This window comes from Leptodactylus fuscus, chromosome 10 (assembly GCF_031893055.1).
Source record: "Leptodactylus fuscus isolate aLepFus1 chromosome 10, aLepFus1.hap2, whole genome shotgun sequence".
NCBI lineage: Eukaryota > Metazoa > Chordata > Amphibia > Anura > Leptodactylidae > Leptodactylus > Leptodactylus fuscus.
Window position 1 is genome coordinate 69399782 of NC_134274.1, and position 22227 is coordinate 69422008.

Here is a 22227-nt window from a genome sequence, read left to right on the forward strand (position 1 = left end):
TTCTTACATAATAAAGCAGCAAACTACTATATGTAAGTACTAATCTGTTTTTAATTGCGATCTGGGATCCCTGCATCAACTTACCGTACAACTATGAATATTTGCAGTCTGCTTTTATACACCTGTTTTTAACATGTCATTTGTAACAGAATGTCTGCCTAAGGGTAAAGATTGAAGTATTTCCAGAGACATGGTTTGGCTTCAGGTGCATTCAACCCTTGGCCCTCCTGTCCCACCTCTGCTTTTGGTACTAACCTGTCCCCCTTTCTTTACCCCTCCCTGCCCTGCCAGTCACCTGGAAGCCCTGCTCCCACTACTCCGCAGGGTAGAGAAGCCGTTGTGTCTGAGGTAGAGCAGGAGCGTGAGGAAGAGGAGGAGGAGGAGGCGTCAGTGGAATTTGCCCTCTCCTCTGACATTGAAGATGATTATGAACCAGAGCTGCTATTAGTGCCTGAGGGGCAGCCTGTAAACCAGCCAATGCTGGCCGCAGCTCAGTCTTTGCATCGGGAGGCTACAAAATGGTCCAGTAAGGTACTCAATGGTTACCAAGCTCTGCATCCTCCACCCTGCCATGTGCATCCCACCCGTCTCCCTCCATCCATGACACGGTTTGCGCCTCCAGTCTGCGCCAAGCTGATCGTGTCGCTGAGTGTGTTATTTACTCGTGCCGGCTTGTGTGAGCCCATGTATGGCTTCATCAGTGAATATTGGCTTGTCTATGTTTTTTGTTTTTATTCTGTCCAGATGCGAGTCGTCTAATGATGATCATTTCAGGGTCTTTTAGGTCACGTCATGTAAATGAAAATAACATGGTAACAAAGCGATAGACTTGTGATACTTCCCTCTTAGATATGAAAGACTTATCTATGGTTAGAAATAAGGGTCTACAATTTTTCCAAGAAGACTTCTGTTTTTGTTCATTGACTGTGTTGGGTATGGCAGTTATTCAGTTAAATAGGGATGAGCTGCACTACCGCAATACCATGTCAATGGACAAGAGTGGGACTGTTATGGGGATAGTAGAAGACAGTCCCTCGATTTCGGCTACAGATATTTAGATGTTCTTTTCTATAGAAATCTGCATGGGCTCCACAAATATGAATCAAATAATTTTAGTACCATTCCTCTAATCTCGATAGAAAGGAGGCTCCTTCTTTAGAAGACACAAAATGACAGCTGTAGATGTTATGTCAGTGTCTTATTCTGGGCTGCCTTCCTGGAGGTTCTTTACTTTTAGGAGTCCGTGTCAGGCTTTCTATGACTGCTACTTCAGACAGACTAGGTCCTCATAATTCTAGATTAAAGGAATTTTCCTGTACCATTATCATTATTATAGCACCATATTCCATAGTAGTAGAGGGTTATATACCGTATAATGATCCTCAGACATTATATGAGGCACAGCTCATGGAGGGTAAGACATCAGGATACTTGGAGCAATGTGCATTACAGATGTTACATATGTGCTGCCTGCTGCTCTCACTGTTTCACAGATTTGAACATTCTGTTGGCTTACACGGCCTACAGTCGCATGGCTTGGAATGGCGGTGGTTTCCAAAGATGTCTGTTTTGTCTGACACTTCACAGTTATGGAAATAATTTGTTTGTATTACTTGAATAGAGGAGTTAGGATGTGGTATAAAACAAAAAAATGATCATTCATCGCTCATGAAATCTTGTGCCGCTTCTCTTGTTGTCCCTACACCCTTGGTTCTGCAGTGGTGACATAACAATCCATTATACACATGACTGCTACAGCCAATCACTGGCCTCAGTGGTCACATGTCATTCATGCAGGGCTCACCACTGACACCAGTGGTTGGTTGTAGGAATCACAGGAATAATGTACATGATCGGCGGGAATCATTGAAGCACCTGTGCTAGAGAAACGGAATTGAATGAGCGAGAAATTTTATTTTTTTTGTTTTTTAAATCCCATTTCCTTCACTTAGGCAGATTTCTTACAATCCCACACAACCCTTTTATTAAACAAAAACCAATTGTTTCTGAGAAGGGAGAAGTGAACCATCAATGAAACAAGTCTCCTGTAGTGTATTTCCTTATATAAGCTGCTCACCTTGGGTAAACAACAACGTTGTATATTACTGGACTAAGTCCGGGGTGACTGAGATCTGGAGAGAAGATGCGAACACTACGTTGACAGTTCCACCTGCGGTTTAATATAAAAACGGGTCCTTGGAAGCCTGAAGAAGGGACTGATCGGCTCTTGAACATAACTGGCAAGAGCAAAATGTCCTGGCAAGCTATGTGGAGCCTTTTTATATCCTCATTAAAGTTATGTGTAGGGTAGGGCATCAAGTACTGTTCCTTGGCAAATAAATACTGATAAACACAGCTCTAAAAATACAAGAAGAATAGCAGTCTTTTTAACCCCCATAGGTTTTGTTCTTTTTGCTATATATATATATATATATATATATATATATATATATATATATATATATTACTTTATAAGCACAGTTTTTGTGCTGAGAAAGCCCCCCTTGGCTTATACTCGAGCCAAGCCAAAAGAAAAAATAAAATAATATATATATATATATATATATATATATATATATATATATATATAAATTTTTTTTTATATTTTTTTTTTTTTTGGGGGGGGGGGTGGCTATGACCAGCCACAATAGTAATGTATAGAATCTCCAATAAAATTGGTGAAAAAAAAGCTTAAAAAAAATAAAGTAAGTAAAAGTTGTAAATCCCTCCTTTCCCTAGAATACATATAAAAGTAGAAAATGACTGTGAGACACATACACATTAGGTATCCCTGTGTCAAAGTGTCCGGTCTACTGAATATAGGGGATCTGCAGTGCTCCTGTTCTGTGGGGAAGGGGTTAATAGAAGCACTGCAGATACCCAAGTGGGGGAAAAAAAACAAAACAGCCCTCAAGCTCGGGGAAGGGGCAGACAGACAACCAAAACACCTCCTCCCCTTTCCCAGCACCCAGCAACTACTGCACCCAAAAACCATTTAAATTTTTGAAATTTTCCAGTAGTTGCTGCATTTTCCCCCCTCGGCTTATACTTGAGTCAATAAGTTTTCCCAGTTTTTTGTGGTAAAATTAGGGGGGTTGGCTTATACTCGAGTATATATGGTACATCATTTTTAGATATTATTTCAGACACAGAAACAGAGCTGAATCTATTTCTGGCAATTCCCTTGATTTATAAAGGATTCCAACTTAAATGTGAAATTCAGCTTTGGCCGAGATGTGTCATACAATCCGATCTCCATGATAATTTGTCTAGAGACCATTAGTAAAGATTGTTCCGGGAGGGATCTATCCATCTGTAGGGATGTGCCCATCCTGATATGCACGGTTTCCATAGGAAACTATTAGTATTGGGGTTGCAGTTGGTGTCCTGTAAATATATACTGCTCGCTATAGGCTATTATTGCTGACAGGAACATTATATTTCCCCCAGCGTAAAAGAGAACATTTTAAGTTAAACCTCTCACGAGGAAAATGCTGTCCAATCTGCAGACACCATGCTTTAGAGCAAAATAAGCTGAACAAATTGATTATATAGTTTTGTGGGAAAAGATTCAGCCCAGTGGTGACCGCCAGCTATTCTGTGCACCGACCACTGAATTATTTTTTTTTTTCTACAATAAATTTTTGTTTTGCAGATTTGTGTAGTAGACAAGGGATGTACTCATACAAAACTTATCATATAGTCAAACAAAATTGTGCATATGAACAATGACCCCAAAATGTTGCGGCACGGATGTAAATGGTTAAATGGCCGGGTATACTGAATATTCAGTTCACATTGTAAGAGACATATATAGTGTACAGCATTCATGGCCAGTAAATAAGTGGTATGAGAAGCAGAGTAACTATAGAACGTGAACTTTTATAGAACGTGGCCTGTAGGGCTTATGTGGGAGAAGGTGTAGGCTTATGTCTCACAGTAAATGATATTGCGTTGTATGGTTGCCTTTTGGAATCACAGATTCCCTCCTATGTTGGAGTCCCCAGTTGAGGTATGCATTATGCCCCTGGAGTCCAAGGGGTCACGTGGTCCCACTGCCGCCACCAACGGACCACATAACCCCTTGGACTCCAGGGGCATACTGCATACCTCAACTGGGGACTCCAACATAGGAGGGAATCTGTGATTCCAAAAGGCTACCATACAACACAATATCATTTTCTGTGGGACATAAGCCCTACAGGCCACACACCCCTCGGGAGGACTCTGACACCTTCCAACTGGAAACATACCAGCTAAGAGCTCGATAAAGGCCGACTAGGCCAAAACGTTTGCCGACACTCTGTATACCCTCGTGTAGCATAATGCCCTTTGCAATTCAATAAAAACAACAAATTTTATTTATCTATTGGGATCCCTTTATTTACAAAATAGATAATTCTATTTACAATGTAATGCCACTTTGCTATGTAGGCTTCTGTTATTATATGAGCTCCTGATAATGATGGAATACTGTTTCAATAAAATATTGATAACTTTGCTCACGTGATAGAATTCCCTATGAACGCCACACTTACGTTCTGGATGCTGATTGCATTCTTGGGCAACCCGGCTTGACTTGTATTTAGGGGCGTTGAATGCAGAAACCTTTCCACTTAGTAATGTTTGTCTTCAGGTGTCTACACACTAACTGTTGCTACCAGTGCATGAGTGTAAATGCTGTGTTTGGTACTAACCAAGTCTTTGTACCACGCCGTTTGGCAAGAGGGCACTGGTGTGTAAATGCCTGCTGTTGATATGGTTTGTCGGTGACCATTCCATTCTACTGAATTGTTCAGGCAACCTCTTTACCCGTGCCCACTTCTATATGTATGTTTGTGTTGCGTGCCACTGATTTAACTATGTGATGTCTGAAAAGTTCATTTGTTTTGCAACACACAGGTAACTTCCATCCTGCAACCTCACACTTATTCATGGTGTCTCTCAATGGTTTTACTCTCATAATTCTATCTTTAGTAAAAACATACTTGAATATATTTTATAACATACCATGCTTAAAAAATCCAAAAATAGAAATCCAAATCCTAAGATAATAACCGGGCCAAACATCATGGTCCTCCATTTATCGGCATGATGCATATTGAGTACAGACCTGCCTTAAGCCACTGAGAGCACATGAACACAGAGCACTTATTAATATTCCATCTATATTATTTTGCTAACAGGATATGGAATATGGATCTGTTTTTGTTTTGCTGGAAAATGACAAATAATGCTTCAGATTTTTTTTTCCTGAGGTTACTTTGCTCATTGCTGTCTATGAAAAAGAAATGGGTGACCCCACATAGTAGCTGAATGAGCTGTCCCTTCTTTCTCTGACACATTTACCCTGTTTCCCTGTTTGCAGGGCAATGACATCATTGCAGCAGCTAAGCGCATGGCTCTGCTCATGGCAGAGATGTCTCGTCTTGTAAGAGGAGGCAGTGGGAACAAGAGAGCCCTGATTCAGTGTGCCAAGGACATTGCTAAGGCTTCAGACGAGGTGACAAGGTTGGCCAAGGAAGTGGCTAAACAGTGTACAGATAAGAGGATCCGAACTAACTTGCTTCAAGTAAGTGACACATTCCAGTGAGCAGCTGATTCACCATTCTTGTTCATTGCATAAAGAGGTTTTGGTAAGAATTGCATCAATACAGTCTTACAGACGGTCTTGAATGTAACAGCCTTAAAGAGGTTGGCCACTTTCACACCAATATTGAGTGACAAATGTTATTGGTTATGTAATGAAAAGTTCTCTAATTCTCCAATATACTTTCTGTATCCATTCCTCAGTTTTCTAGATCTTGGCTTGTTGTCATTCATTCTGTTACTTCTAGTAGACAAAATTCTGACCATGGCCATGTGATATATACGGTCCATGATCATGTGATGTACACACAGGTGTATATCCAATAATATTTGTCTCTCCATATTGGTCTGGAAGTGGTCAACCCCTTTAAGTCTACATTTAGTGTGTATATAATACAGTACATATGACTGTGCAGGAAACCACATACCTCAGACTAATGTTTTCATGATCCATGGGCTACATTGACGCTGGGTTCACACCAGTGCTCGGTCTCCGTTCTGAAGACAGAAACCTGACAGACCGTGTCCAGCCGTGAGCGCTGGTGAGCGTTTTGTGCTCTCCGCGGTGAAACCGTTTTTGTTTTTTTTTTTTAAACTGGAAACAAAGCCCTGCATGTCCGACTTTGTATCCGGTTAAAAAAAAACAAAAAAACAGTTTCGCCACAGAGAGCACAAAACGCTCACCGGCACTCATGGCCGGACACTTTTCAATGGGGTTTGAAAAATGACTGCAGGTTTCCGTCCCCTGCCCAGTTTTGGGCAGTAAACGGAAACCTGCATGACGGAGACAGAGGTGCAGATGTGAACGAACCTCAGATTTTAGGACATTTTCACTGAGCTGGCTTTTCTTTTCTTCTATTGCAGGTCTGTGAAAGGATTCCAACCATTAGCACTCAGCTAAAGATCCTTAGTACTGTCAAGGCCACTATGTTGGGAAGGACCAACATCAGTGATGAAGAATCTGAACAGGTAAGATTGGAAGACTCGAGACAGGAAAATAGTACTTTATCCTGCATCATACATGGTGTGTGGTCATTAATGCAAATCACCATATATGTACCGTATAGTTGACATACAGCTGACATCCTGCTGCAGAGATCTGACTGCGGCATGTAAGGGGGGCCCCTTGTCTTGTCAGCTGGGTGCCAACTAAAGGCCCCCAGGTGTGCCATCTTTTGTACAAAAAAAAAAAAATTTAGTAATGTTTTGTAGCTACATGTACTAAAAAACTAACACGTTGACCTCCTGCGTCACTTTCTCACGGCCGCCAGGACGATTATCCCACGCCACAGGCGAAGCTCTGTAACCCCCTCATTGATGGAGTGGCTCCAGGAGCTCCACCTCATTAGGAGGGTGGAGGCTTTGGTCGTGGAGGATTCTCCTACCTTCTTTACATTTGAGACATTTTGGAGGCCATAGGTGGTGTTTCAGCTAATACACAGAGAATGGAGCAGCAAGCAGACATCTCTGTATAGAGGCAGAACAGAGTCACTGCAGCTTAGCTCCCATTCAAGTGAATGGGATCTGATCTGCAATAACCTGGTCTGCTTCCTGCTCCATTTTCTGTGTTTCAGCCGTTGACAACAACTGATCGGCAGTGGCATTGGGTGTGGGACACACACCGATTTTATATTGATGACCTTTCCTTAGGATAGGTCAACATTTTTAGCTCAGAAAACCCTTTTTAAGGTGCATATTTTATGGGTTAAAGGGGTTTTCCCAACATTAAAACTTTTTTTTGTTTAAACTTGGAACCACCATATAGATAAACCATCTGCACTGTACCTGTGAATCCCACCCACCTCCTATGTATTTTTGGCTTGCAATGACCAGAGTGGGCAGTCCTTACTATGTAGCTTGCAGTTGTCTGCTTACTAGTGATAACTACATTCCCCAGGTGCACCGTGCTTTGTGTTCTTATACATATGACATTTTTGCTAATTACTTTCAATAGGTGACATTTTGTAAAGTACTTTTATATGAAATATTATTGTTGCAGGATTCTCAGCATAGGAGCCTAGGAAACCGCATTTTGGAAAATTTGTTAGTAATTTTCGCAAATATCTTGAACTTCCCTTGCAGGCGACAGAAATGCTTGTCCATAATGCCCAGAACTTGATGCAGTCTGTGAAAGAAACCGTGAGAGAGGCTGAAGCTGCATCCATCAAGATCCGTACAGACGCTGGATTCACACTACGTTGGGCCCGTAAAACCCCATGGTACCAGTAATCGCTTCAACCTGGAATCCAGTCTAGCCACTCCGTATTGTACAAAGCACACTAATACTGTGTAACTATACAGACTGATGTGGAATTCAATATCTATAGGGGCCTCAAGATGTGTTTTTTTTTTCCTTTTTTTTTACCAAGCTTCTAGCTTTTCTTGGGCTCTTCCATCAGTAAATTGCTTATCTCACTATTATTTCCATGGGTTTCCCACAGTGCATTTCTTTATCTTTGAGAAACCATCTCATAGTGTTTGCTCTGGGAGAGACCAGTCCATGTGCAATCCAGCAGATTCATAACCTGATCTTCTGTTTATTTCGGTTCACCCGCTTACATATTCTGCCGCGCACGGCCACTATCTCTAGTATGATACTGGCATCACTTTCATGTAGAACACTAAGCAGCTCTTCCTGTCAGACATTTCCTTTTTTTTTTATCACTTTGGTGCTTTGATGAGATTTTCATCCTATAAGGCTGGCATCTCTGTTACCCTCCGGTTCCCTCCTTTATCCTATGCAGAGAAATGAGACATTTGTGAAGTGTCCTTTTAGCTGGAGAGCAGTGAGATGAATGTATACGTAGCACTCAAATGCCAATAGTGATGGTGAAATTCTTCTGCCACCAGACTAATAGTGGATGTCTACTATATTGCTTCATGGACTTCAGGCACCTGTATGGCATTGGCATGCCTTGAAACCTGGACTGATCCCACTTTTGCACCATCCAGTTGAATCCGTCTCTATATTTCCCATTGCACAGGCAGTACACCAGGCCATACGAATACTGTGTATCTTACTTGTTACCAGTATAGAGCGGCTGCTCTGGTTTCTTGTCATTCTGTCTTGCCTGCTTTTGTAGGAGGCACAAGGATGTTATTGACTTCCACCACCTGATGATCGGACGTACTGACTTATTACCACTCTTCTCTGCGTCTCCATCACTTGGTGGTGGTTTAGCTTCATTTGCCTGCACAGGATTTTATTGAGTTTCATACACACTTGAGAGATTCCCCATAGTTTCCTTGGGCTCTGAATGTTATAGCAGTGCTTTTATGTGAGTACGTACTACTACATTTAAATTTAGTCCTTTTTGACTAAAATATTCTAAAAAACATTGAGAAGTATTTTTGCTCGGCTGAAAAATCTTTAGCATGCCCTCTGTAGGTAGGGTATGTGAATGTATTACAGATTGCCTTATAAACTCTAGAACAGGTGGCATCATACTACGTCCTTACAGTTTACTCTGCCTTAAAGCATTATGTAGTAACATATGTTTCATCTGTAGCTAGTAACATATAGGGACGACCACCATTACGGACTTGGCCATGCTAGAGACGAATACTTTAGCCCTTTGTTCTGAATATTTCCATACAGTTGCCTTCTACATCCCCATACTTCCAACTCATATGAGATGGGCACATTAAAAGCAATGCTTCCGAACGGTCACAAGAATAATGCGATGGTTGGCTAGGAAATCCATCTTCAGCCAACATTAGACAAGTGCTGCTCTTGTGCTTGGTCTTAAATTATACTGTGTGAACCAAGATTGTTTTGTTTTTTGTTTTATCAGAAAATGCCATATTGCCTTTTCTCATGTTTATGTAGTATTAGGTCAAGCCAAAGATTTATTATATTTTGTTTGCTGGGCAATTCATTAAAAACAAGACTGTTCCTAATATAGGCTGCTGTTCAGACATTTCCTGTAGCCTCTCTACACCATCGTGCAGACGGGTTTAGCTCTTATGTGACTCATTTATTAGCTGTAAAGCAGGGCCTACAATGAGTAGGAGGGTAAAGGAACAACTGATCTGTACTATGTCCTGTTTTTATTCTTCTGTCAGTACAAACCAATAAATAACAATTTGTATACCAAAAGGTATTGTCTTTTTATTCTTCTTTTAATATATAATCTTAAAAGGACTCCAAAATGTTTCCCAAGCCAATAATGGTACCATATATTGATCTTTAATAGGAGCAGATCCATACCTTTGTAGACACAAACCAATGAAGCAATGCAGAGAGCCACCATTATAGGCTTACAAATCAGCCTTCAAGTGCCCCTGGGGCAGTCCCGATGTGCCTACACATAGCGATAAGACCTCTGTAGCTGGGAGTGACACAAATGTCTGTAGGCAAATTGGACCCAACCCTGGTGCACTTGAAAGTTGAATTGCATAACCATAAAAAGATGGATATTTCTGCATTACTTTCAGTTTGGCCAAAAAGGTATGTTTCTGCTCCTATTTGAGGCCCCTATATGGCACTATTATTGTTTTGGGGCCATTTCTGACCTGACAGGATCCCTTTAAACCTAAAGATAGTTAAAGGTCATCACTTAAATCAACATTAAATGGATATTAAAGCTTTAAGGGGTTCTCACATTGATGATCCCTCCTGGATCTACTTGACTCGCGCTGGTCTCTGTTTCGTGGTCCTTTTCGACATACAGCAAATGCAGCACAAGACTTGCACTGTTGTCTGCCTACCTGCCATCGGTAACTTTTGTCCAGCACACAACCAAAATAAGTAAAATTCTGCCACATTTTCATTCCTTCCTATTCATTTTTTTTTTGTCACTATCTGCACTTGGCAGAATTTACTAACACATAGTAAGACATATGTTAAAGAGAAGTTTAGTTTTGTCTCCTACTATCGGCCTGTCTATCTCCTCCATGGTGAACATGGGAGAATATGCAAATCTGTCTCACAAGATGTAAACAGGGAGACCATGGTGAACTGACTTTCCATCTAGAGTTTCTGCCTCAAGACTAGCTACATTCATCAGTTTACACATGCCATATGAATCTATAGAGAAAGGAAGAAGTGAGGTTGGAGCAGAGAGAGCCAAGTAGCAAGTTTATATCCTGTCCCAAGTATTTTATCAATACTTGTTAGTGCTTCTCTATATATGTCCTGCATGTAACTGGAGAAGTGCAAACTACAGATCAAGCATGCAGAATACAAGTCCTAAATGTCAAGCATTATTGCAAATACATGTCAGCTTAACCTGATAATTCACCTAAAATGGCAATGACGAGGCATAAAATGAAGACCTCGGGTTCATAATGAATATAGATTTATTTTCTTTATTTAGAAATGTGCACATTTTTTACCCAAACTGTATTACAAGAAGTCGCTCACTTTGGCTTACATACACATAAAGCAGTAATATATAAGCCCTCATTAAATACATGATGGCACCAAATGTATTAACACAGATTTTCAGTATAAAATAAACTTTCCAATATGATTGTATACCAGCAGTTTGCTGATGGCACTGGTGAAGAACTCCTCTCGCTGACAGATCTGCTCATCTAGTCAGTGAAGGGATTAAGGCATTTAATGTGGAAGAGAGGCAGGAATAACGAAGACAATTTACTACCGACAATAATATATTCTGATACATAATTGTCACTACTACCGTAGATATAGTATTGTAATACACAAGGAAGAACTAGTGTTAGAGCCAGTCTGAACTGAATGCTACAGTATATACTTGGCCTCACTGGGTATTTTGGGGTTCTTAGTGTGACCTGGGCAGCATCCAGTTGCTATATTAGTTCTGAAATAAATATATAGACAACAATAGCAGATTATCAGTAACTACAGTGTATTCTGGACTGGCATAAAGTACCAAGGAGGCGTGCCTAGCACCTCCTTCATGTGTTGCATTTGATTATCCAAAATCCCAATGATTTGTGCAGTCCTTTAATGGAATAATTCAAATTGTTCCCTTTTTATACTTCTAAGCATTTTAGCAGCTGACGTCTTCTAGGACCCCTAAATGGGAAGTGTAATATGTATGCTTCCAGAACCATTTAGAAGCTGTGTGACCTTATTTTACAAGTTGTAGGCTGGACCAGGGGTAGAATGTGTCTTGTCTGCTCCTCCTCGAGGTGAGCATAGGATGTGTTATGTTCGCACCTGGAATTTTCCTGCTTTGGTAAGATATTTCACTCCCTTGAAAGGCTTGTATCTCTCCCCATACATATCCAGTCGATTCACTTTTAGTCCTATGGATAAAGCAATGAAAAGGTTTCTTGGTCTATACTTTCTCAAACTCAACATGGAGAAAACAGAGTTCATCATCTTCACCCCACCCTGTATGGCCCCTCCACCTGACCCATCTATCAAAGTTAACGGAACCACAACTACCCCTGTCCCACAGGCCCGATGCTTTGGCGTAACCCTGGACTCCGACCTATCCTTCAAGTCACATGTTCAAACTCTCAACACCTCCTGCTGCCTCCAACTCAAAAACATCCACCGAATCCGCTCCTTCCTCACCCCTGAAACTACTAAGATGCTCGTCCAGGCCCTCATAATCTCCCGCTTAGACTACGGAAACACCCTTCTCCATGGACTCCCACCTAACACCCTCGCCCCCCTCCAGTCCACCCTAAACTGCGCTGCTCGCTTAATCCACCTCACCCCCCGATCTTCATCAGCTGCTCCCCTCTGCCAGTCCCTCCACTGGTTACCCATAGCCCAGCGAATTTAATTCAAGCTACTAACGCTAACATACAAAGCCATCCACAACCTGTCCCCTCCATATATCTCTGACCTCATCTCCCGCTACCTGCCCACACGTAACCTCAGATACTCTAATGACCTCCTACTCCGCTCTGCTTTCATCCGCTCCTCACACAACCGTCTCCAAGATTTCTCCCGTGCATCCCCCATACTCTGGAACTCCTTACCAAGACACATAAGACTGATCCCCACAATCACAGGCTTCAAGAAGGCGCTGAAGACTCCCCTATTCAGGAAGGCCTACAACCCCCAATAACACTATCACCGCACTGCCATCTGAACAGTCTCCCCCCTCTCCTTCTGTCTCTACCCCCTTCCCTCATAGACTGTAAGCCCTCGCGGGCAGGGTCCTCTACCCCACTGTGCCAGTCGGTCACTGTTAGTATTATATCTACCTGTATATTCTGTGTATTGTATGTAACCCCCAAATGTAAAGCACCATGGAATTAATGGTGCTATATAAATAAACAATAATAATATACTCTAAATGCTTGGCAGGCAGGTGAGCTCATGTGTATGAGGACCTACTGACCTTCCAACTGCAAATTGTTTAGGAAAAAAGAATTGACAAGTTTATTTCCAATATGCTCGAAACGTTAGTCATGTAGGAGATCAGCCTCTGCCAGAGAAGTCTGGGGCAGGTTTAATACATCTCTCCCCATTGAAATAAAACGAATATATTATCTCATGGCTAGCTGTTTAGCTATTGGCTAGTGCTTTATAAATGAACCGAGTATGGTCGATAGAAACAATCCAATGGTTACATACCTGAGATTGCAAACTGTTGGATCTTGAAGTTGATGTTCAAACTTGGGTTCTCCTCTGGTTTTGGGGCACCAGACTGCAGGGAGACACTTCCCTTAAGATTAGGTAGCTTCTGTGTAGTTATCTTCCCAATATCCCAGGTAAGCACCTAATAACATACAATGCAGTTGGACAAAGTTGTTTAGAAGGGAACCTCTCACCAAGATAGTGGTCAATAAACCACTGACATGTCCTTATGATGCTGGGGTTTAGAGTCACTAATAGAGATGAGCGAGTACTGTTCGGATCAGCCGATCCGAACAGCACGCTCGCATAGAAATGGATGGACGTAGCCAGCACGCGGGGGGTTAAGCAGCCGGCCACCGTCAAAGCGGAAGTACCAGGTGCATCCATTCATTTCTATGGAGCGTGCTGTTCGGATCGGCTGATCCGAACCGTACTCGCTCATCTCTAGTCACTAACCTGGCAATATCAGTACCAACCACTGTTCTATATTAAGGATTAGAAATTGCAATTTTTTTATTGCTTCAATAATGTTTTACAAGTGCTAATATTGTATTAGAAAGCATTACTGACTGTCAGTGGAAAACTAATAGGTTTTCACCAATGGCAGACCTGCCCTCAAACGCACAATTTTGGACTGGCACAGGAAATAGGTTTGTTTTTAACAGGGGAAGGTGATAAAATTCAACTTGTCTGATTCTACTGCCCCCTGATAAGAGACTTCTGGAGAGAACTGACAGGTGGTTTCAGACTATGTGATCAAAAATGCTCTATTTTGTATGACATGTTCTATGAAAGACTTACTTTGGTAACAGGATCGAATGTGTAGGTCCCCTGCGATGGTGTGAGGTTCATGTTCAGGACAGCTTTGGGCATGTGGACAGTCAGCACTATGCTTTCCACTGTCTTGCCCATATTCTGTTTAGGACCCACAGTCACATCAAACCTCCCGGTAGAACTGTTCTCCTGGAAGGCTATGTTGTGCTTTATATACACTGGAATTGCAACTAAGCTAAGAAAAATAAAAAAAGCAGAAAGTTAGTCCATAAATACATAATGTTTATGGCATCAATAACCTTTCATTCAGCGCTGTAGCATATTAATCTAGATTACGATGGAGGAATTTCAAACTGTGTGCCTGAAACTCTGGCACGTGTGAAACACAGACCAGACAAAACCAGGGTGCGTGTAGTCCACTCACTGTCTGACACTGACAATGTAGATATGACTGCATGGCATACAGAAATTAGGTCACCACACTTTTTGCCAAAACTAGTGTCCTTAGAGCTCTGACCTGACTAAAGTGAATGATAAGGCCCACTCTGACCCTGGATAATAATAATAATAATGCAATAATACCCCTTTTCCTTAGGCATATGAATTTTTAAGTTTGGAGTAAAATTAAAGTGTAAAAGTCGACTACCAGATCTTCTGCGCCATATTAGGCTACGTTTACACTACCGGTAATAATGTCCTTTGCGGTCATATGTCATAGGATGACAGCAAGAGACATTAACTGTAGCAGAGCAACAGACATAGCCACTCCTTATGTTTTTTTACATTAGAGTCAACGGGAACAGACACATAACTGATGCCTTACATCGTGTTTCTTTACTTTTGTATCTGTCAGAAAAACCAAAAACATGATGCAAGACGGCTTCATTTTTTGTTTATATTGGGGTTCACATCTAAAAATGGGGGCTCATTATGCCTCTATTATTTATTGTTCGTTGCTCTCATCCTATGACAGATGAGAGCAACAGACTTATATACTCGAGTATAAGCCAAATTTTTCAGCACAGTTTTTGTGCTGAAAAAGCCCCCCTCGGCTTATACTCGAGTCAAGCAAAAAAAAAAAAAGAAACAAACACATTAGGTATCCCTGTGTCTGAAAGTGCCCAGTCTACTGAATATAGGGTATCTGCAGTGCTCCTGTTCCTTCGGGAAGGGGTTAATAGCAGCACTGCAGATACCCTATATTCAGCCAGACTGAATTCCAAGTTGGGGAAAAAAAAACCTCAGTCCTCAAGCTCAGGGAAGGGGCAGACAGACAACCAAAACACCTCCTCCCCTTCCCCAGCAATTACTGCACCCAAAAACTCTGACCATTTTAATTTTTGAAATTTTCCAGTAGCTGCTGCATTTCCCCCCCTTGGCTTATACTCGAGTCAATAAGTTTTCCCAGTTTTTTGTGGTAAAATTAGGGGCCTCGGCTTATATTCGGGTCGGCTTTTACTCGAGTATATACGGTAGCCTTATACTTATTATGATCCAGAGGCTTTGATAATGGATGTGAAATGTTTTGATCCTACAGACTAAGGGATCCCACTAAATCATTTCTCACATCTCAACTTCCTAAAGCCTATGAACATGATATCAAAATATATTAAAGAAAATGTGATAAAGTCAGTGTCTTCTGTATTCTTAGGCTTTGAATAGATTCAGCCTAGTAAGTATTAGCAGGTTAGTTGTATTTACTTGTGTCAATGGAAAGGATGTCACAGGTCAGTACTCTCATCTCATGCTTTGAACTAAAAAAATTTGTTAGAGCTAAGATAATGCTTTATCTATTGTAACGTGGACTCCCATTTTATTTTTTTTGCTATTGTGTTGGGGGTTTTGTGAACATTTTTGTAATATGATTTATTAATCTATCAAACTTTCTTTCAATAGAAAACAGGCTGTAAACTTCCCATAAGAAGTAAACATTACTAAGAAGACTTTGTCCGTACACCTGTACTCAATACAGCATGTAAAGCTGAAGCACTTAAAATAGCCGTTCTGGTATCATAAGCAAGCCAGAAAAGAATTAGTTAAAAAACACAGTTGGGAATGTGATTTTTCTATGCAACATTAACTGCTTCAGTCTTAGCAGCATATGAAAACTGAGAATCTTTGCTTTCTTGTGATACCAGAAATATTTTTCTAAATGGTATAAAACCAGAGATACAGCCATTTGAAGCCTTTTGGTAAATACTTCATTTCTCCATGTAAAATGACAGCTTTCCCCTAGGAACAGCTCAGTTAGAGGGTTGCTAGGGAGAATGTTACAGCCTGCTTTATAATAAAAAGGAAATTAGAAGGGTAATTAAAGTACAATACAAAAATGCTCACCAAATACCCCCTGACAAAATAGCAAAAAAAAGGAGTTATACGGAACTTTAAATAAAGAAGCGGCTATTTTTATTCCATTATCCAGTGCTGTCCAGTGTGCACGTTCTTTTATACCTTCCTGGCTATTTGAAAAGCAAATTCAAGTCCCAGAAAACTGTAGACTGGGTGGATGGCAAAACAGTGTGAAAGGCAATTACAAGGGTTGTGCCTCAAATTCCACAAGCCCATCAGACAAACATCACACAATAAACCAGAACAGTGTCGCTGGGGCTGCTCATGAAGAGCTTCTTTCTTTGTATTCAAAGTACAATATTTTTGGACTCAAAATTGTGCAAAATTATATAAATTGAATGTCATATGAATACAATCCCTCCCCCATATCATCTGCTTCCCCTAATAAAGCTATAAGGACATTTCCTGATGCAACAAATGGGATTGACCCATAATCACACAAAGGACAGGGGAACATATTTTTATAAGAAATTTGGTCTAAGGCATCATAATTTTGGCTTAGCAAATAGCTTTTTAGGTCAAGTACTTACTTCTGTGCGCTTACACGATATGACATCAGCCGGAAGTTCCCATCAGGAGGAATGAAGGATAGGACTCTCTCAGCCTCCCAGCGCTTGAACCGGACACACGGATGGAAGCTGACATCATCTAGGAGCCTGGGATTCTGTGAATTAGAGGAGAGCATTATTAGACATTACTTCTGCGTAGTGCAGACTTATTATATACATACACATAAAGATTGAGAGTCCTCAGTAGTTGATACCTTTTTTTAATGGCTAACAAAAAATGATGACATATACATGTCGGGGATAGGTATATACACGTATATACAGTACATATCCCTGCCTGTGTGCCTGCTGTGAATACGTTGAAGTTTTAGTAACTGCCCAACAGTGAGATTGTTTAGGTCATTCAGCTCTATAATATACTGCCTGCATGTTAGGGTGCAAGTCATTGAGACGGGTTCCCTTTAACTGTGCAATCCTTTCCACTAAAGTCACATTACTAGTAATATCATAAACTATTATGCTGGATTTTATAGACCCATCCACCAATCAGGAAAGAGTGAAGACGCTAATATCAACATCAATGGCGCAAACGGAAGATCCTCAACAGGGCAGACAAAATAGATATTTTTGTTGGAGATTTTTGGTGCCAACGTCCGTAGCCATTGTCAATCACTAGGACAAAGTGGCAGTAATGTAAGGAAAGTGGTGTATCACATCTTCGATCTGGACCCACACAGTCAGAACACTGGACCTATAACATACTGTCTATGATTATTTTTATTTATATACTTAGCCATTTTTACCATGAAGGACAGGGTGAGATCCGGCATCCCAGTTAGCTTCACGCAAGCATCAATGACTCCTTGGATTTCTGCAAACACAGTGGAACCTGGCAGGAAAAAGCAGTAAGGTTAAGTCGTACCTATTAAAAAACCAATACATGATCAATGATGTGGTTTATAGTGAACAAATACAATCTAATGTTCATACATCCAAACCAATTTCGGAAAGGTAAAAATGTTCCCAAATTTTTTGCTTTGGGCAGCGAATAACCTGTTCCTAACTTTATATTGAGTTATTTGCATTAACAAATGCCCTTTAGTTATGAACTGGCAGCTGATACCGTCCAATTCTAGATGGAAAAAGATATAAATATCCTTCTGCCCCCAGATCAGGTATGTAAACAGCACATTGGGCTGGGGTGGGTTACTTTGTGTACAGCCAAATATGGAATACGGAAAAAATATGCAGAAAATATGTAAGTACGGTTCTGTATTGACAAGATTTTATACATGTTCGGTCAACCTCTCACAATCTGCAGTAGATTGAAGCATGCTAAACCCCATACGTATGTACATTTACATCTGTGTTTTATAATAACAAAATGAGGCTTTCAATACATAAGGTACTGGTGACTAAAAAGGTGGCTATACAACTCAGGAAATACTGGGCAAAGCCATCGAGCATGTACTGTGTATGGGAGTGCCTGAAATCCTCCCATATGGCACATGTTGTGGCAAGAGAGGTCAGGTATATCCAATTTTAACATGCCTGATGTTTTTTTCTTAAAGGGAAATATCCTGTTGCCTGAGGTGGCTGGCAGCGGCATATTCTCCTCTAATAACTTAGAATGGCTTGTGTACAGAAGGGCGGTGGTCAGGAGCAATAGCTGTTAGTCAGATGCCACTTATATTGTGTCGCCGGCACATGTGTGGCCTGACCTTTGAACAGCTAGTGTTGCTTAACTAAGCAAATACTTCATTGATTCTTCTGGTCTTGATTTACAATTTTGTGTCTTCTCCATTCTGGTGCCTGGCACTGGGTGAAGCTGCCGGGGTTGTGCCTGTCACTTTGCCAAAGTGCAATACACTCTGCTGTGCAAATGCTGAAAGCTATTTTTATAGCATATAGCAGCAGTTTACAGCTTGACTGAAGCCAGTGCAATCCTGAACCAAGTCTAAATTGTCATAAGATATAATGCAGAAAGTAATTCCCAAGTAGTAAAGATGTCACTAAACAGATGTAGGTTTTATGCAATGAAAGAGTGTTCAGAGGTGAATCTAAACTATTCCATGTCCCACTATATGTAATGTCACCTGCACCTAGCAGTAACCACTGTACACAACTACTTTAAGAATTTGTACTACTCTATGGATTATGTAGCATGCTTCCATTTTATTATGGTACATTAAATGACATGTGTATCTTTGTAAATAGTCACTTGCAAGATGGCCACTAAAGGTGTACACGAAAAACCTGAAAATACCTGACTTATCTATGATGGCATCTACTTCTTCAATGACATCAAAATAGGCCTCATTGTTGGTGTATTTGACTCCTGCTCTTCTCCAGGGTATATTTGAGAGCTGTCCAGTCGGCAGGGTTTCCCCCATATTGCTGCTCCCTTTGAAAGAAGAGAAATTTATTTATTATTAATTATTATTATTATTTTGTATAAAGAAACCCTTCTTTAACCCAAAAATGGCACTGTCTCTTAGAGAAAGGTTTTTTTTTCCTAATCTGGAGAATTCCTTTAAGTATTATGACAAACAATACCCAAAATGCTTTCACAATGTATGACACTTCATAAATGTAACATATGAAATTTCTGGACCCCGATGTTTCTGACACCTTTGCCCTTGATCAGTTTATTGTATTTTGCATGCTTACAATTACTGCCTTATATATAAGAGCAGTGGTGTAACTACCAGGGCCCGGGACATTGGGGTGGGGGTGGGGGGGCAAACTGGGCAATTGCCCAGGGGCCCCATACTTTCCCTACCATAAGGACAAGATCACCAGCAGAGAAATCACTGGCAGATGCAGAGGCTGCCGAACGCTTCTTGTAAAATTTCCCTGTACTGAGCAGCTTCCTATGTCGCCCCACTCCTTCCTCAGCATCGGAGTGTGAGAGGAGAAGTTGATGTAGCTGCTCTCTTCACTGCCAGCCAGAGCTGCACAGAAGTTTCCTCCATGTCCTGAGCACCCAGCCATTCTGTCACATGTAAGTATATTTTTGGGTAAAATATGTATAGATGTGTAGATGTGTTAACATTATGTGTCTTATATACTGTGTGAGTCCTGTATGTGTGTAGATAGGTGTGTGTATATGTTGTATATGAATGTATGTGTGTGAATAGATGTGTATATGTGTAGGTATATACAGCCTATCAATGTCTGTCTATCTGTCTGTATTTGCTTCTCTACATGTATACCATTATACATACTAGAATTGTATTTTATAATGTGATGCTTAGGCCTGGTTAACATCTGCGTTCAGGTTTCTGTTCGTGGAGTCTGCTTGGGACCCCCCCAAAACAGAAACCTATATGCATTAAAAAGTGGTAACCTTCAGGAGACCCATGGGCCACACAAAAATAATATTATTATACTCGGGGATCTTTTCAGACCCCCGGGTATAATGAACGGAGGCCCGGGAGAGGTAATAAACATAACAAACAGTGTTACTTACCTCTCCACGCTCCGTACAGGCATCGGGCCTAGTTGTCTGACGACCCTGACGTCACTTGACCGGGACCTGCGTCCTGGGTCATGTGACGTCCATACGTTATTAAAGATGGTTGATACCACCGAGGACTGCAGTGGAGCCGGAGATAGGTAAGTAAAAGTGGTTTTTTTATGTCTGTATCCTCCTCTGGATGGGGCCAGTATGGAGCATAATACTGTGTGTGCAGGGGCCACTATGGGGCATAATATTGTGTGTGCAGGGGCCACTATGGGGCATAATACTGTGTGCAGGGGCCACTATGGGGAATAATACTGTGTACAGGGGCCTCTGTACGGCATAATACTCTGTTCAGGGACCACTATGGGGCATAATACTGTGTGCAGGGCCACTATGGGGCATAATACTGTGTGCATATGACACTATGGGGCATAATACTGTGTTGAGGGGCCACCATGGGACATAATACTGTGTGCAGGGGGCACTATGGGATAATACTGTGTGCAGGGGCCACTATGGGGCATAATGCTGTGTGCAGGGGCCACTTTAGGGCATAATACTGTGTGCAGGGGCCACTTTGGGTTATAATACTGTGTGCAGGGGCCATTATGGGGCATAATAGAGCACACAGGAATGTGGCGGGGGGAGGGTTGGTCGGTCAAGGTCTTCGGTATCGGTCAGGAAGGGAGGGGCATGTCAAAAGTTCGCCACGGGGCCCTGCCATTCCTAGTTACACCACTGTATAAGGGACAAATGCAGACGTAGACAAGACTAAAGTCATTTATATGTATTATTTTTTTTTTTTTTACCAAAAGGTTGAAATTAAGACCGTATACCAGGAAACCACAAATGGTGAAATGAAAGTCAAGGAGACAAATAAAACTGGCCTACAGCTGGTTGCAAGTGCTCAAATAACAGATCATAAGTGAACTGGTATTGACGTAAGCCAAGGAGGAGATTTAGCAAGGGAAAATGCAACAGAATTCTGTCATAATTTTCGCTATAAAGTTGTGTTACCTGCCTAGAGACACTTTTATCAGGTGTTTCACACACTTGTACATCTTCTACAAAAAGGGGGGGGGGGGGGGCTTTTGCAGCTCTTGGCTGATTTATCTGGTGTAAACTAAGCCATCTACTAAGGTGTAAAGTTAGACTAGACAGTCTAAGAATACGGCTGCTATATCAAACTGCATCAGACACTATAATTAATCTGCCTCTGCGTGATGGACTCAAAACGGTGGTAGAAAATGGATGCCAAAGGTATACCACTAGGGTGAGCGATCGTGTTCGGAAAAGATCGGATTCCATTCGGCGATCGAGAAAATTTCACGATTGCGATCGGAATTCCGAACACGATCTTTTTAGGTGGGATCAAGATCAGTGATTACAATGTTAGCCTTCACACTGAGTATACGCTCTGCTCATTCTGAGCGGAGCGTATACTCAGTGTGAAGGCTTGCTGCAGTTCCATATGAATGAATGGAAGCAGCCGGCACACAGCCTTAACCCCTTGCGCACCAGCTGTGTCCATTCATTCTAATGGGAGACTAGCTAACATCTCTAGTAGCTACTTACCTGCAGAGATGGCTGGTCCGGTGCCAGGTGTTCTCGGTCTTCTTCACCTCGCTGCCCCCGCCTCCCAGGTTAGTGTTAAAGAGCTAGGAAGAAAGCGGGGCTTGTGGCTTAGGAGAGTGTGGGCGGGTACAGGGTGGGGAGACGTGCAGGGCAGGGGGCAGCGAGGCGAAGAAGAACGAGAACACCGGGCACCGGCCAGCCATCTCTGCAGGTAAGTGGACACCAGAGGGGCTACTTAGTGATTAAAAAAAAAATCACTACACAGCGTGGATTCTAACAATTAAAGCGTTCAATTGTTAGATTCCATACTGGATAGTGAATAGGATTGTTTTTAAAATCCGATCTCCGATTAGTAAAAAAAATCCCATTGACTTGCATTGAGATCTGAATTGGGATCGAGATCGGGTTCAAATGAAAAATTATCAGAAATCGGATTT

General features: G+C 41.5%; 2 protein-coding genes across 3 annotated transcripts in view; one reads left to right on the forward strand and one right to left on the reverse strand.

Annotated features, from left to right (window-relative positions):
- VCL (vinculin) overlaps nucleotides 1-9688 on the forward strand; it is a 59104-nt gene extending 49416 nt beyond the window's left edge. Inside the window, exons 19-22 of one of the 2 annotated variants that reach the window (XM_075257779.1) lie at nucleotides 292-531; nucleotides 5369-5572; nucleotides 6454-6558; nucleotides 7672-9688. In XM_075257779.1, coding sequence (XP_075113880.1) covers nucleotides 292-531; nucleotides 5369-5572; nucleotides 6454-6558; nucleotides 7672-7818 — 696 coding nt within the window. In that variant the 3' untranslated portion in view covers nucleotides 7819-9688. The remainder of the gene's footprint in view (nucleotides 1-291; nucleotides 532-5368; nucleotides 5573-6453; nucleotides 6559-7671) is intronic. The other variant, XM_075257781.1, reaches the window with a different exon arrangement.
- Nucleotides 9689-10902: 1214 nt separating this feature from the next.
- Nucleotides 10903-22227, reverse strand: part of AP3M1 (adaptor related protein complex 3 subunit mu 1) — a 28893-nt gene continuing 17568 nt past the window's right edge. The window contains exons 4-9 of the mRNA XM_075257787.1: nucleotides 19016-19153; nucleotides 17553-17638; nucleotides 16771-16904; nucleotides 13919-14126; nucleotides 13115-13259; nucleotides 10903-11826 (exon numbers count right to left, since the gene is read on the reverse strand). Coding sequence (XP_075113888.1) covers nucleotides 11726-11826; nucleotides 13115-13259; nucleotides 13919-14126; nucleotides 16771-16904; nucleotides 17553-17638; nucleotides 19016-19153 — 812 coding nt within the window. The 3' untranslated portion in view covers nucleotides 10903-11725. The remainder of the gene's footprint in view (nucleotides 11827-13114; nucleotides 13260-13918; nucleotides 14127-16770; nucleotides 16905-17552; nucleotides 17639-19015; nucleotides 19154-22227) is intronic.